The sequence below is a fragment of the Pezoporus wallicus genome, unplaced genomic scaffold (genome assembly GCF_028554395.1).
Source record: "Pezoporus wallicus isolate ANWC-B61680 ecotype Strahan unplaced genomic scaffold, APGP_CSIRO_Pwel_v1 contig_2908, whole genome shotgun sequence".
Classification (NCBI taxonomy): Eukaryota; Metazoa; Chordata; class Aves; order Psittaciformes; family Psittacidae; genus Pezoporus; species Pezoporus wallicus.
The window spans coordinates 2,260,069-2,276,451 of record NW_026642179.1 but is presented as its reverse complement, the minus strand read 5'-3'; the positions used below and the strand labels follow the sequence as shown (position 1 = coordinate 2,276,451).

General features: G+C 38.8%; 1 protein-coding gene across 2 annotated transcripts in view; it reads left to right on the top strand.

Annotated features, from left to right (window-relative positions):
- DERA (deoxyribose-phosphate aldolase) overlaps positions 1–16,383 on the top strand; it is a 53,437-nt gene that overhangs the window by 11,760 nt on the left and 25,294 nt on the right. For both annotated transcript variants that reach the window (XM_057427994.1, XM_057427993.1), the window contains 4 exons: positions 1,372–1,519; positions 3,160–3,255; positions 4,529–4,663; positions 12,497–12,625. In XM_057427994.1, coding sequence (XP_057283977.1) covers positions 1,372–1,519; positions 3,160–3,255; positions 4,529–4,663; positions 12,497–12,625 — 508 coding nt within the window. The remainder of the gene's footprint in view (positions 1–1,371; positions 1,520–3,159; positions 3,256–4,528; positions 4,664–12,496; positions 12,626–16,383) is intronic.

The window sequence follows — 16,383 nt, the reverse complement described above, 5'->3', positions numbered from 1 at the left end:
CTCCACAGATTCAAATTTGGAGCCCATTTCCAAATACACATCTGAAAACCCCTTTTTTAAAAGAACGAAGTTCATACCAGGTCTTGGAACTCCTTGACTACATTTGCCTCAATGACTTTATGATTCATGTCACAAGAGATGAGGCAGAAATTCCTTTGAAGGAAAGACAAAAAAAATCCAAGTAAAAGAAACTAAAAACCATTTAACATGAAAATCCCCTTTGAAGGATTAGAGAGTGAAAGTAGAAATCAGTTAGAAACAAACAGTCAGGCTTTGACTAACAGAGGCTGGTAACGGTTCATTACTTCGTTCAGTCACCCCAAAGCAGCTTTCAGTGTAACATTTACTGAAAGTTCAGAAAGGAGACTCCTGTCAGCGAAGTGTGAAAGGTTTGTAGGCTGGCCAGCCACTTAAGGTTTTCAGAGTAATACCTCCATGCAGAAACAAGTTTTGCTGCCTATCAGTGTCAGAGGGCAGTCAAAGAGGAGCTTTATGGACTTCAATGGACTTTGCTATTGCAAACTCTCGCCTTGCTGAACATGTGCACACTAGGAGATGTCAGCTTTTTGCAAAGCCATCACTGTAAATGAGAATTCTCTGGAAGACCTTCAACAAATATTCCAAAATAATGTCTTGAGCTCAATTTTTATTCAGCAAAATTCTGTAGCATTTTCATCTAAAAAGTGCTTACTTTTTTTTCCCCCACCAAATATTTATTGATGTTTTTTGTTCCCTATTCACACAGAAGAAAGTGGAAACATCTGGAGTATAGACCCTAAGTTTTAAGAAGTCTGGGTTCTTACCCCCCACTGATTCCGTGTTTCACTCTCACAGCAGGAGAAGCATGCAGATGTGCAAGTGTGCAAATTGCTGATGTGTAGACTCATCTGGTTACTGGCAGTTGCAGACCTTGTGCATACAAGCCTTAAAGACACAGACATTTTTTATAGAACGGGCCATGTTATAACAGTGAAGTTCCTTACATAGGCGGTGTTTTCATCTTTGTCTTACATAATTAAATTTGAAACAAGATGCTTTTTATCATGGTAAAAATGTTTGATTCTTACAGAGTTCCATTTGGTAGTTAGTATTTGCACCAAAATCTGGAGTTTGATCCTTTGATTTTCAGAGAATGGACTTTTGGTTCCAAATACTCTCTAGCATTAGATACTGCTCAAGACATGAACAAATATCTACCAACTCTGTCCTTCATAAACCATGCTTTGCATATCCTCTATGTTTCCTCATATCCCATATGTTTTCTCATTCTTGAAGTGAGATCCAGGCTTCTGATTCCTGCATCTTTTAAGTGAATTTGGCTTTGGAAGCATAAACTGAAATACTATATTCCTTTCTTCACTCCCTTTGTAGGCTGCTTGGCTGCTGAAAGCTGTCACCTGCATAGACCTTACCACTCTTTCAGGTGATGATACTCCTTCGAGTATTCACAGGCTGTGTTTTAAAGCAAAGCATCCCATCAGAGAGGATCTGCTGAAAGCCTTGGACATGCATGATAAAGGTATGGTAGTTTTTATTGTGTGTATTTTGTAGAGAAAATGTCTACATTTCCTCATTGTTCAATTTTCAGAAAGTGGTAAAAATGTCTCTTCTTCCTGTAATGAAAGGAGTTATGATAGGGAGCCCTGCAGAAGTAATTGTCCTGAGAGAGCAAATTAAGTTCTATATGATCTTATTCAAAGCAGCTGTCTTAAGTTCTAACTGCTAAATAATGTATTCCTTTGAGTTAATATAAGACTATAAGGAGAAAAAAATCCATTCTCTGTTTGGCAACCAAAGTGGAGAATGGACTTAGGGCAACTCTAAGTTATGATAGCTAATGAGCAAATTTGATGTGGAAGCTGCAAGTGTGTAACCTCAGTGTATGTCTTTTAATAACAGTGCACTAAGGTGAAACTGAGTATACTGTTAATCTGCTGATGTCATTAGTAAAATGGTGAAGGGGAGAATGTTCATGGGAGTCCTCTGGATTTCATGCTTAGCTGCTGTTTCTGTAACTACTGAGCCTGCCACTTTGCCTGTCAAAAAGATGCATTCCACAGTCCTAAGCATCTTGTTTTTCCTTAAGAATACTTTATCTGCTTTTTTCAGTAGTTAAGATAGGAGACATCTTTGCAGTCTGGTCTATAAGGAATTAATCCTGTAATGGTGGTTGTGTGCATGTCACATATACACATATGTACACACACAGGATTCCCAGAGTTGAAGTCAACCGAGTTGAAGGGGTAGAAGACAGCCCTAAAGAACTAGTGGTAAAACTTTAATTGTCATTACTCAAGGAGGCTCCATCTGAAATCCCAGTGTTGTACCCAAGGCTGACCACAGTAAAATTTTGGAGCTAATTGAGACTGTCAATATAACTATCAATAAAATCTCTTTACAGCTGAGCACTGTTTCTGAATTTTTCCACATGTAATCACTGATGTATCAGTGAATACCAGTTGATTTTGGTCTTATGATGATCTAACAAAAAGAAAATCCCAGCGACATTTGGGGCATGCTTTTACTGTTGGTATATTTCAGTTTTATATGGACATTGGCCCACTGATTGAAGACATATGATGTGGAACCAAAATGAAATCAGGCCTCTGGTTTTAAGCCATAGACATAAAATACCAAAGATTAGTCTTACTTGAAAACTTTGATTTATGGACTCTTCAGACAGGTGAAGTATTAAAAATCAGGTCAATTATCTGAGACTTTGAGAGAACAGTGTTTTAACTAGAAATGCAGTAGAACTTCATTAACATAAAGACTGCTCAGTTGCTGCTGGGCTTAGTCTGGCTCAACAAGGACAGAGCTTGGCAGTGTGGTTTCTCTTGCAGTAATTTTCTGACTAAGCATGTCTTAACTGTACGTGTTGGCATTAAAAAGTGAATCTATCTATAAAAATCTTGGCATTTTAACTCCTGCTAATGCAAACTTGCTTCTAGGGTCAGATGAGTGAACATGAGGGCGGTAACAATATGGAGAATTACCTGAGCTGTTTGAGCAATATAACAGACATCTCCAGTGTAGGTCCTTAAGATCTGTGTGAGAATGCAGAAGTGGGAGGTGAGAGCAATGCACACATGCTCATAATGTGATTGCACTTGAGAAGGTGGAAATCTAGATAGAAAAAGTGAACTGTAGCTTTTGCAGGTATTACTGTTGGAGCAGTTTGTGTATATCCTGCAAGAGTCACCGATGCTGTTAATGCCCTAAAGGTTGCTGGCTGCAACATACCAGTAGCTTCAGGTAAGCTTTATTCAAAAATATCCTGTTAAATATATTGATGCTATAAAATAGGTAGAAAGATCTAGCAATTTGGACTTGCTTTTGTTTCAGAGTATAAGGTAGAAAGGTGGCAGGTGGAAGGAAGGGAATGGAGGGGAGAATTGCTTCTGGTATAATCTTTTGTTTTCCTTCAAGCTTATCAGGAATGCCAAATCCATTTTGCTGGAAGCTCTTCAAAGAGGTCCTTAAGATATATCACTATTTTCCTCATCCAAATAGAAAAAATTGAGATAGTGTGTGGGACAAAGTAACAGTAGACACTAAGTCAATAACAACAATAATAATAATAATAATAATGATACAGTATGAGCTTTAGGAGTTCTAATACACTTTCCCCCCTACCCCCCATCAGTTGTTTGTCTTTTAAGTGTAATCCTGTGTCATGGTTTAACCCCAGCTGGCAACTAAGCACCACACAGCTGCTTGCTCACTTCCCCTCCCCAGCTCTTCTCCACTCACCACACGAGAGACAAGTCTTGAATCTACAATAAGCAAAAAATAGTATCAAAGAATTATACAGGTTGGAAGAGAGCTCTGGATGTCATCTGGTCCAACCTCCTGTTCAAAGCAAGAGCTAACTTTGAAGTTAGATCTGGTGTTTAATACGAAGATCCATGTGTGGGTTTTTTTGTTGTTGTTTCATTGTTATGTAGAGGAAAAAAATGTACTAAATGCATTTATATGTCAGAGATAAAGAGGATCTTGAAAAAGCCATTATTTTTTCCATTTACAAAGTTACCTTTGGGTTTTCTACTTAAACATCATAAACATAATCTGAAGTAGACCTCATTGAAAGCAATTTTTGCTATGTTTTAGCTGTTAAACATATTACTAGGATTTAGCTTGAAATACTACTTAAAATAATTGGAAAGAATTAAAAATGTATGTATTGCTTCATCTATGAGCTCACTCCTTGTTTGCTCAATTCTGCTGGAAGCAATAGATATCGTGCTTTCTTATGTAGTCTGCTTTGGAAAATATTAGGGCATATGAAAGAGACCTTTTTGCAAGGTGCACTTAGTATCTTGCTGGACATTGGTTCTTGAGGAAAGAGCTAATGTTTCTTGTGGATGAAGAGAGGGTAGGATGAGATGTCTTTAGATTGTTTGGATTATGTTATGGATAAAAAAATAAAACAACTTTCAAACTCTTTGGTGTATTAGAGGTATATGCAATTTTATGGTCAATTTATAAAACATTTTCTTTCCTCTACCTGCATTCCCATTCTTGCTAGTGGCTGCTGGGTTTCCATCCGGACAAACTCTTCTAGAAGTCAAACTGGCTGAAATAAAGCTGGCTGTGCAGTATGGTGCTAGAGAGATTGACATTGTCATTAGCAGGGCTCTGGTGCTGACTGGCCAGTGGGAAGGTAAGTATCCACCCTTTGGCAAGGAACTTAAACCTCTGTATCTGCGCGTGCAAGCTCTGTCTTTATCTCTTCCTCAAGTCTCCATATTGGTCCTTGAAATTTTGTCCCTCCCCTAAAAGTAATTGATAATCTGGGGCGCTGAACTAAATGAAAGCTATTTAATTTATGAAGAATGATTGCATTATTTTAAAAAATGCTGTTACAAGCGCTGTCAGGCTGGGCATGCAGAATTACTTTGTGTTTTGAAAATTCACAGGTATTCCTTCTATGTCTTTAGAGGATTTTGTTTGCAGAATTAAAAAAAAATTAGCAAATGAAATGGAAGTGAATGTCTAATTATTTGAACAGTTTTGTTAAAACCCCCAAGGGACGCCTAATGTAGATGATAGCTCGTTAAATATACAAATTCTTGACAAAAATATGTATTTTACTTATTTTATTTTTCGTGAAAGTTGAGGGTACATATTGACTGTTCATATTATTATTGATGTTCTTGTGTCTGTAGACTACTATTAATTAGTAAGAACAATAATGCTGAAGATGGTTTTTGCTCTAATTGCCTCCTTAATGTAGTGTGAATGGTTTGCCTGAAGTGCTGACAAAGCTACTGTAAGTAATCTCAATGTGAAGGTAAACACATCATTGTCTTGGAATGAATTTTCCATTTAGTTGTATAATGCAGTGCTTAATGGTCTGTTTGCCTGGAAGATTTCATAAAGGATCCCTGGGACCTGAGTTTGGTTAAGGAAATAAAATTATCATGGTAGCAGATCATATTATCTGATTTTGGTCTTCCTTCAATTAGCAGTTAGAACTGAACCAAAAGGCCCTCATGTTTCTGCATCTGTGTCTTCAGGACTGATATTCTAGTTTCCATTTCCACACCTTGACCTCTTTTGTAGTACTTACCAACTCCACCCTTTTGCTCTTAAATATATGCAGCTTTACAAAAATTTGACTTCTTGACATTGTTGCAGGCATTTGTTTCATTCAGCGTGGCTGTTTTATATTCAGGGATGGCCTCAGAAATTGCTGTAAAGTGGAGACTGGGTGATTGAGTGGTTTTAAATAAGACAGAATGTTGGTTCTGTACCAGCTGGCAGCAATACTGTATGTACACCTTCCTACAGTATATCTTCGTTAGTGTTTACACACTGTAGTCTACAAACCAGCTACCCCCTCCAGGAGCTGTGCTCTGCTGGGTAGATGTATTGATCTTGGATGCAAAGTCAGCAGAATCAGTGATCTGTCCCTAAGACTGAAAAAAGACCACTGCAGTGGACATGAGCAGCAACTTGCAATTGTTTCAATTTCTGGTGATAACTGTGGTTGCCATGCTTTAGACTTCATGGTACAAACCACTTTTAAGTGGAAGTTGCATGGAGCAGGGATCAGAAAGTTAGTGCATGTAAGCAATTGCAAATGCAGGCTTGAGGTTTTATTGCCCTGGATTACATGAAGGAGAACTCAGAGGTGAAATACAAGGCTAGATTCAGAGTGGAAGCTTGTATCAGTGACTGAAATGAACTGGACATACATTTTTAGGTTTTTCTATATGGGAAATGAATTGGGTTTTGTGATCACAATTTACAGGGGAGGAGTACACAGACATAGCAATGATGGATGTAGTATAAAGCTGTCAGTTTACCAATTAAATAAATTAAGGATGACTTTTTATTTGGAATGCATGGTCTTTTACCCAGAGCTTAAGTCATGACAAGGTTGAAAGCTGTCATTTTCTTAGCAATGGTTAGTTTATATATTTATTTTTTTTTACTGAGAGCAGAATTGAAATTATTTCCGAATGTTTTCTGACAGTTTAGTCATGAATGTGAATTTGTGTTGGGCACATATTTACATGGTCTTGAAAACAGTCTACCTCAGGAGCAGAATGTACAAGCCATGATGCTACAGGGTGAAAAATTATATTTAACCTGCCCATCCAAAAAAATTACTTCAGGAGGTGATCTGAACATTTTCGTAAAAAATCTAGTACTCTGAATTCCTGCTTAGCTTTCAATAAATGTGTGCTAGCTGTATGAACACGCAGGTTTCCATCTCTATCTAATGATTAAATATGATACACAAGAATGTTTAAGGAAGCTAGAAGAAGGGATGAAGAAATCCCTATATTACATAAAACTGAAAATTCTAGTACAGTAACGGTGCCTGTGTTTAAGGTACTTCATCAACTAGAGCTGCCTTGCAGTTATGACAGAACCTCTGCTCATGCTTATATCACTAATATATGTCTATCGTTATTTTCTCCTGTTGCCTGTCTTCACCATATCAGGAGTTATTGACAAAAATATGTATGTGGTGCAGTGCTTTATCTTACCATTCATATATTTTTAGCTTTTCTTCTAGCCTGTGCAATAATTGGGGTCACCATGATATAATAGCTTTGCTTTGTGATTTGTTTCAAAGGCTTGTTTGGGTATTAAATATTTTAGTGTCTATCCAATTATGTCAAGTTATTTTAAAGCAGTCCTTAAATATTGTTGGAGCTCTTTATGACACTCAGGATAGGTTTTCTAGATCTTTATAAAGTAATTGTTAAAATCTTTTTAAAAGTGCTGAACATGAAAGCAGCTTTATTGGACAGCTAAATTATGCTGGAAAATAACATTAAATGGGATATAAGTTAGTGAACTTATATATCTTTTACAACCTATTCACTTTTAAAGCAATACTACTTTACAACAGTTTACTCAACCATTGTCTTGTATCACTTGATGAAGTATGGATTAAGCTTAAAAATCAAAATTTAGATACTGTCTTTAGGCAGAGAATGTGGATATTGTCTTAAGGCACAGAATGTGGACTCTATATGAAAAAAAAGATGAGCACAGGTGAATTTGACAAACAAACTGGATTTATTTATTTTTTTTCCTCTGTTCTTAATTAATATGTTGGCGTTGCTGTACCTTCTGAAGCTGTCTGGGGTGCTGTAATATGACTTCTATTTCTGTAGCTTTTAGTGAACACCTGGACATACTGCACTGTCAGCAGCTTCAGAGATGTTGCTAACCCATCACTTGCTCTGTGTCACTTGAATTTTCCTACAAAATAAGGGAAGTATGCCAGTATATTGTAAGATGTTTGAACACGGCTGCATCAATGAAATACAGTAGATATAACCTCATTATGAAAGCTGCCTTTCAGTTCTGTTAGTAATTATTTGAATGGGAGTGAGAGGCTTTGTTCAGGGTTTAGGGGCCCCTTTTGTGCTACATACTTTATGAACAGCACAGAGAAAATACACTCCCCACTCTGGAGACTTAGAAAAGACTCCACATGTTGTTCAGAAATAATATAGCTAGATTTACTATTTTCTAGGTGTGCAAGCTGATGCGGGATCTTGAAGTCTAGTTGCACAGTTTCTGTCTTATATTGTCAGAAGCAGCTCAGATTCTTGAAGTCAAGCTCTGTTTTCAGTTTAATGGGAATCACTGGAGCCTGGAGTTGCACATATGTGACTGAGAGTGGAACTGAAGGAGTCGTGTTGTGCTGATAGCCTTGTGCTTGTCATTTTGTTAACAAACCTGCCATTAACATGCAAGACAGAAGGGACTCCAGCTCATTTTCCAGTTTCCCGTCATGATTACCTTGAGCTTTTGGTCTAACAGAAATTGAAACATCTTCCCTCCTTGTCTCAGTTTCTTACCCTTAACATCAGTCAATGTGACTGACTAGATAAAAACAGCAAATAAGAGGCATTAAAAAAAAAAGAAGAAAAAAAAAGGTGTTTTTATCGCTACAATGTGGAGAAGAGCTGTTTCATAAAACTTTTACCTGTGGTTTTTTTTTCCTCTTAATATTTTAATTTCCTTTGTAGGAGATATGGATAATTTCCTTTATGTTATAATTCTTAGGACAAATGTATTAGACCAAAGCAAAAGACCATCTAGACAATTTAGGGCAGGTTATAGCCAGCAGTAATTGTCAGGGATGTTTGCTTGAGAAGTGTTCAGAGGGAGGAACATTTTCTTTGGTGTATTTAATAGCTGCTAAAATCAATATAATATAATAGTTACACTTTTAGGAAAACCACAAAAAGGACACTTTCCAACAGATATTTTATGACAGTGAAATTAAAATTACAACTATGAAAGTATTTCTTTTTTCCTATAAAATCTGAATTTTTCTGATTTCTATAAATGCATCCAGTAAAAACAGATCTAAGGTTCTTATGTCACATCAATTTTAATGGGCAAGTCAGTGGAGTTAGTACAGACTACATCAGTGAGCATCCTGGCTCCAAATATGTTCTATAAGGGTTTGCTTGCTTTGGGGCTTGTGTTTCCTTTAGGGGTTTGTGTTTTTTTTTTTTTACTCCAGCTTAAGACTTAGACTTCTTTTAGAATAGATCATTTTGGTGCTGTGTTCAAGATGTTCTTGATTTGAGAGCTCTCAGTTTTCTTTTCCTTGTCATTATCAGTCAGGAGCAGAGAGTCTCTTGCAACCTCTTCATGGTGGCCTCAGCTCACAGCAGTGTTTTCTTTGACAGAGGTTTTTCCCAAAGTCTTTGTGCCACTACTGCTAACCTGAGGAGCTCTGTGTCAGTTACTGGTGTTCTGCACAGGTCACAGATATTCCCAGAACTGCAGCATCCAGCTCTGCTCCTGTTCAGCTTGACAGAACTGAATAGTTAAGCGATGGACTTTTTGGCAGCACAAACTGTCCGAGAAGCAGCCCAGGACCCCTTGAAACACTGAGTGCATTTTCAAGTGTGATTAACTTCACCCATCCTTTAGATGCCAGGAAGTTTCAGGATAATCAAGTTATTTGTGCCTTGATTTAATTCTGACTGGGTACAGAAACTTCTTTTTTATTTTTGAAAGGAGTAGGAGTTTTTGCACTTGCTCTGTAGCAAAGGAGTTCCTGCTTGCCCTGGGACTGGCGTGCTCTGTACCAGAGTTAGTTGCATTTCTATTTGTGCTTTTACGGTAAGGTTGAGAATGTCCTATGAATGCCAGCTGTTTTCTGTAATAACTGGTCTCTGAATAAAGAGCAGTATTTACTACCTACCCAGCTGCCCCATTAAAGCATGCCCACTTTTCCACCACCTCAGCTAAACTGATAGGCACAGATGACTGAAGATCCTGTGTTGTTCTTGTTTGTGGTCTCTGAATAAAGAGCAGTATTTACTACCTACCCAGCTGCCCCATTAAAGCATGCCCACTTTTCCACCACCTCAGCTAAACTGATAGGCACAGATGACTGAAGATCCTGTGTTGTTCTTGTTTGTGGGTTGATCCATGCTGTCAGATAGTGAGACAGTTCAAATGCTCTTGGCACTAATTGCATATAAAATAACCTTCCAACAACAGAGAGGGTGTGTAGCTGTGGTACTAACTCCAGTGAACAGCAGCTATAAGGATACAATTTCTTTTCATGGAATCCAACCTAAATGTACATTTTGTTGATTTTATTTTGACATTTTTGGTGGTGTATCTTAAAGGTAGAAAAAACTCGTGTCTTTTCTTCTTGTTACTGAAACAAGAGCAAGATGAAGGCTGCTTCTCTGGGTTTCCAAAAGCTTTGGGAAAGAGTAACTCCACAAAAAGAAACTGCATTTGGATCTAACATGAGCAGTGTTATCAAATGCACAAGAAAATAGCACAAGTTCTTTGTATTTTTGGTTTTTTTTGAGTCTCGATTTGATGTAGGTTTCTAGAGTATTATCAATTGATCAATAAAACATGTTAGACTGCATGCTAGTACTGATTAATTCACACCTTTGGTACACAAGAAGAACCAAGGTGAAGCCTGGTGTCTCTAAAGGGACTTGCTAAGTGCATTAGCCAGCTGTCTACTAATGTGTGTAGTACCTCTCGGCAGATCACCCCAGTGATCCCAGCCCCAGCTGCCTGGTGTGCTGATGGATATGCCGCAGCACCGTGGATGCAGGGGAGGTCCAGCACCTGGCAAACCCTACTGTGTGTTTCCAGGTCTTGCTTCAGGACTGAGGGGAAAATAAAGTTTGTATTGCTGAAAGACTTCAGTCTTCATAGCCATATCCAAGACCTTTTTAGCAAGAAGGATTTGTTCAAAGCTGTATTTAGCATTCCGTAACAGAACTTTCTGGCTGTATGTTTGAAGATTGAGTAAAATGTGTGAAAAGGACTCTCTTGCAAAGGATCCAGCTTGCTTATTTTGCATCTTTTTTTTTTCCTTAATTCAAATTCCAGAAATGGTTGCTGTACACTGTAAGAGCTGCTTTTCTCTCGCTATGGCTGAATTTTACCAGAAAGGGTGGGAGGGATTCCCTGTGCTCCTTCAGTTGTGTTACCTGACCAGGTCCACAAGTTGTAGCTTTTTTAAAGTCAATTATATCCATTTTATTCCAAGTCTGTGAAAGTATAAAACTTAGAAAGTTAAGCATGCCTTTGGGCATGACACTTCATAAATTCTAAAACAGGCGTTTGGGAGGAGGGAGTTCTCCCCTGGACAATGTCCAACAGCAGCCAAATGCTGGTCTGTCCTCCCTGTCCCTGCTTCTCCCTGTCTGCAGCTGTGTTGCATGCCAGTTCACTGAGTGGCGGTGAGTACAGATGGGATGTGTGCTGGCTTGTGTCAGGGACACGCTGGCGGCGTGGAGATGAGAGCTAAGGAGAACTGAAGGTCAGAAGATAGGATGATTGCAAGAGGCCCTGCAAAGGCAGTGGGGCTGTCTGTGGGGAGGGAAGGCAACTCCAGGGCAGGGTTTGCTTTTTGTTTTCCAGCTGGTGCCAAGATACAGAGATAATGGTCTGCTTTATCTCCAATCTAAAAGGCTTTATGTAAGTCAACCTGCTGTCTGTGTCAGTGCAAGTGATAGTGCTTGTGTGTACAAAGCGGCTCATGACAAATCTTCCTGAACTCCAGCTGGCTTCTCAGCAAGTGTGGGGCATCAGAAGTGAGGGGCCTTGGAACTGTAGCTCCACAGCATGCTAGACAGATGTTGTCCTGCTAGCCCTCCTGCTGCAGTGCTTCCTTTGCCCTTGCTGGGGCCATCTGAGGTCACAACACAGGATGGTCCAAGTCCTCATTAACCTTGTGGGTAATGCAACTGCTTGAGGTGGTTTGTAAACACAGATCCATGCGGATTTGCAGATTCTTGAGGTGTGATCCCAGGCCTCAGTCTCTCTTCACCAGGGATATTAGCAGGCCACACTGATTGTTTTTTCAGGAAGTTTTTATTTTCAAAAACCTTAAAAAGTGGGATTCAGATGCCTAAACACAGGCATCAAGCTCCATCATCAGAGTTCATGAGATGGTCCTATGGTACCAGGTGGAAAGTTAGGAAACTGAATGGAGATGTGGAGCCTCCAGGAGTGGCAGGGGGAAGCCAAGGGAAATATGTTGTGGCATTTTACATGGCTGTAATGTTTGTAATTAGACAACTTGGTCACACCTTTGGGGTCTTTTAGGCTGAGCCCTTTGGCAAATGTGGCTAAAGGAGTGTGATGACATGGTGTGGACAGGAAAACACAGCTGTCCCCGAGTACTAATTCAATGTACTAACATTTATTGCTGAAAAAGCTATTCTAAAATCAATCCTGACTATCACAGCATTTTTTACTCCTGATGTATTCATGAGTGTTTGGCATACTGTGCACATTCTTAGTTTTGAGAGAACTGACATTAATAGCTATTAAGTTAAGTCTGAAACTGTGTGGCATTGTTAATTACCTCCAGTCATGTAATTTATTGAACTTACAAAACTTAAGTTCTTGAGTGCTATGACTAATTATAAGATTGGAAATTAATCCAGAAGTGGAAATTACAGCCATACTTGAAAATGTCTCTCAGGCAACTTTGATCATTTTCACACGCTTTTATCCGCAGGTCTCTACGAGGAGATCCGTCAGTGCCGTGAAGCCTGTGGAGAAGCTCGTATGAAAACAATCTTATCAACGGGTGAACTGGGGTCTCTTGCTAATGTCTACAAAGCCAGTATGATAGCTATGATGGCAGGTAAATATATGATGTTTTCTTTTTAAGCTAAGAATGTCTTTGCTATATTATTTATGAAGCTTAAAAAATTCTAGGTGTGAAAGTTTAGTTTTGCCCAAAGTAGAAAATAAAACTATTATGCAGCAATTGCTGAAGTTGCAGGTATAGTAATGAAGTATTTTTCTTTTTTTTAGTATAACCTACAAAAACTGCATCAAATGCTAAATAACATCTAAAACGGCGACAAAATTTGTGGAATGAGTAATATTTGTTGTAAAATATCTGATCCTTGGTATATTTAATAAGGACACATATATTTGGGGCAGATACATGTATTATCTAAGCAACAGTGGTGAGCTACAGATGTGGCGTAGGTAGATACGTCATAAGCTTATTTTAAATGGAGAGGGAATTTTCCTGTGAAGATTCATGCTGACAGCTCTCTCTTCTGGTTTACAATCATTTCTGCTAACCACCCTTATTAGAGTGTGGTTTGAGAAACCAGCTGTACTGGAAATGCAGTAAGGGGGAGAACACCACATGCTCCATCAGGCACTTGGATGGGCTAGGATATAACTGGTTTTAACTGGAATGCTCAAAATCAGTGGCACTCACTATCAACAATTAATTGGCACTTCAAAAGGTGTCCAGTCTTCCTGTCTTTGAAAACTCGGTTACATCTGACCCAATATTTAGAAGTCTGTCTGCCTTTATTCTGAACCTTTCAGCCAAGAAACACATTCCTATGAGCATGATGGAGTTTTTAGGGGCTATGTATTGCTTGTAGGAATTACTTTTTTGCATAGCTACTGCCACTGAATGTAGCAAAGCACCTACTTGAGCCCAGATTTACAACAATATAATCTCTGCATCTTTGGGTCTGTGCTGGTACAATTTTCCCTTGTTTAACCAGGATTTTAGGGATGTGTGTTAATGCAAAACTGGGAATTGGTTGATATGGCTACATTCTTTCGGCTCTGTTCTAGGCACCTGCTTCTTCCACTGTGTTTGAAACAGGACTCTTCAAGTGTATTAATAGAAAGAAATGTAAAGATATACTAGAAACACTTGGGTTAGTCTGTCTTCTAAACGTACCCTAATTTTCGTGTTGATTCTTTTTTTCCTACTATAAACTCTTCATCCCTGAATTTTTTTCTTATTTTAGAGCAAGAAAATATAATCTAGTGTCTTGTCAGTATTTAAATAAATATTCAACTTGCTACTGACCTCATTGTCTCCTTACACACCACTGTGCTTACTTCAAATGAAAGGGGAAGCATTTCAGGCATTTACGTGCTCAGCTACAATGTCAATTGGTATCATTAGATACAGAGGATCAGTATTATGCCAGTAAATATTGGTTTTAATTAGAAGAGGTAGAAGAAATACACATTTGCTGTAACTTAAACTGATGTAGTAATCATAACGATCAGTTATTATTAACATGCAGTAGTGAAAAACTCAGGTTGTAAAGCATTTTAACGTTTTCAGATTCTTTGCTGGTGTAGTTTTTTTGAAATACAGCAGATGGCTCTATTGTTAATGATTTTCCTTGCATAGTTATTCGTTTTGCAAGATACTTATCCATCTGAATATATGCAGTAATTTCTTTATTTCAGTGTCTTGCTTTTTCTTTGTGGGTAGGTATAAAAATAAGAGTTTGTTGATGCCCTACATGCATGTATTGAGGGTCAGATTTTCAGACTAACTTGTCAGAACTGCTGAGAACTTCAAATTCCAGTTGAATTTTGTTTGATTTTTATATTTGTAGCATCTTGGGGAGGAAGTAATTTGTCACAGTACTTTTAAATTGTAGCTTTAGTATCTATATATTTTTTCAACTGGAGCTATGACTTTGAAGAAAGGAAGAAAGAAAGAAAGACAAAAAAACAGATGATTTTATGGATATGGCAGGCCCTGGCAACTTTTATCTGAAGATAAAAAAGTAACAACTCTGATAAACCTGACCCTAGCAATTGGTTTTATATGCAGAAGTTAGTTACACAATATAATGGATTCAACTGCAAAACTGGCTTTAGAATTTTTTGCTGTCTCTGGCCAATTGTGCCTGTCCTTTACACCAAAATTTGCTGTTCCTTCAGCTGGGCTGTTAGAAATGCTCATCATGCTGTGTTGTAAACTGAGTTTTCAAAGCAATGTAGTTGAAAATTACTTTAGAAAAGGGTTAATTAGTTTGCTGTTTGCTTGTTGTGATTGGTTGGTAATGTGTTGTTTTGTTTTTTTTTAAATGGTCACAGCCTCAATAATCTGTTTTACAGCCTTGCCTTGCGTGTGATTGTGCCAGTGCAACTGAAGGCATGGTGTGCAGTCCTTCAGCTGTTTTAATGTAAGCCTATTATATAGGGAGCACAAAATTCTTACAGATGTTTATGTTGCCCTTGCTGAACATGCACACATTCACCTAGTTCCTGGAGCACAAAGCCGCAGATGTATCGCAACATGTATATAAAATGTATGTATTTCCTGCACGTCTTATTTGTAAGACTCAGAAGACTGAGAGAGTAACACAGTGCTGATTTATCAGTAGCTCTAGAGCTTGCCTGGGACGTCTGGGACTTGGTCTCTGACTTGGTCTCTCTGACTCAAGTTCTTCCAGACAGAGGTCAGTTTTACAGTGTATTTGCTGTTAAGGATCTCAGTCCCTCCCAATAAAGTTGCTCTGCTTTGCACAAAGCAACTGAACAGGGAATACAATCCAGATGTCTCCTCTCCCAAATAACTTGCCAAAATTTGTATAGTCTTCCTTGTGCTGTCTTGAGGAATTACCGGTATGTGGTGGGACCCACAGCATATTTCATTTAGTCTGATTCAGGTAGCAGGTAGGGGTTCAGCCTCTGGACATGAGGCCAGCTGCACAGATCACTGATTTGAAAAGGGATGGTAAAAGGTCAGAAAATGTGCACCTCTGCACTGGCTGGGATTTAAAAAGAACATTAAGGACCATGCTCAGGCTGGGGTGGTGTGCCCATGCGCTTGTATTCGGAGCAGATTGCACACGCTGCTTCTGTAGGCAGACAGCTGTACTCTGAGTCATAGCCCTTACAGGACTCAGCAGAAGCCATTCACTGTACATCAGCGAGTGAGGCTGAGCCCAGTCAGATGTGCAGATCCCACCAGTGCTCTGGAGGTAGAAGCCAGCTGTAGAAATGGTGCTTTGCACAACATGCCTGAGTACAATACGTTAATGCTTGTGCCTGCAAGAAAGTGTTGCTTCAAAGGAAGGTATGAGAGTAGTTTACCTGTATGTGAAGCAGTGGCTTTTGGTTACTCCTGTACCTGAAATTTATCTCCAAAGTAACATGATGACTTTTTCTTCCTTGTCTGGCACAGTACTGTAAGGAGAAAGACATCAGAATGGGAGCAGGCACACAGTTCCCTTAATTTCTCTTAACCATACCTTGACTGACATATGATAAATTTCTTCTGGAATATTTAAGAACCTATTTCTGAGTGAAAGAGGCTGACAGCCCTCTAAGGACAGTGACTCATCTTGCAAGAATAATTCTTGCAGTGCTAAGGAGGACATAATGCCAGGTAGGATTGCACATCAGTGGCTCTGTGTCACTGCCAAAGGTGCACACTCTTTTCAGAAGGCTGATCAAAAGAAAATCTCAGTATTGAATCAGGGGGATTTTGGTCATTGGTTTATAATGTCCACTGCCATTTCTTGAGCTTTTTGAAGTCTTGATGGTGGTTTATGAGCATCTTAAGGGAAATGGCAACTTTGACTCTACCCAACAGCTTCCAGACAAGGAGCA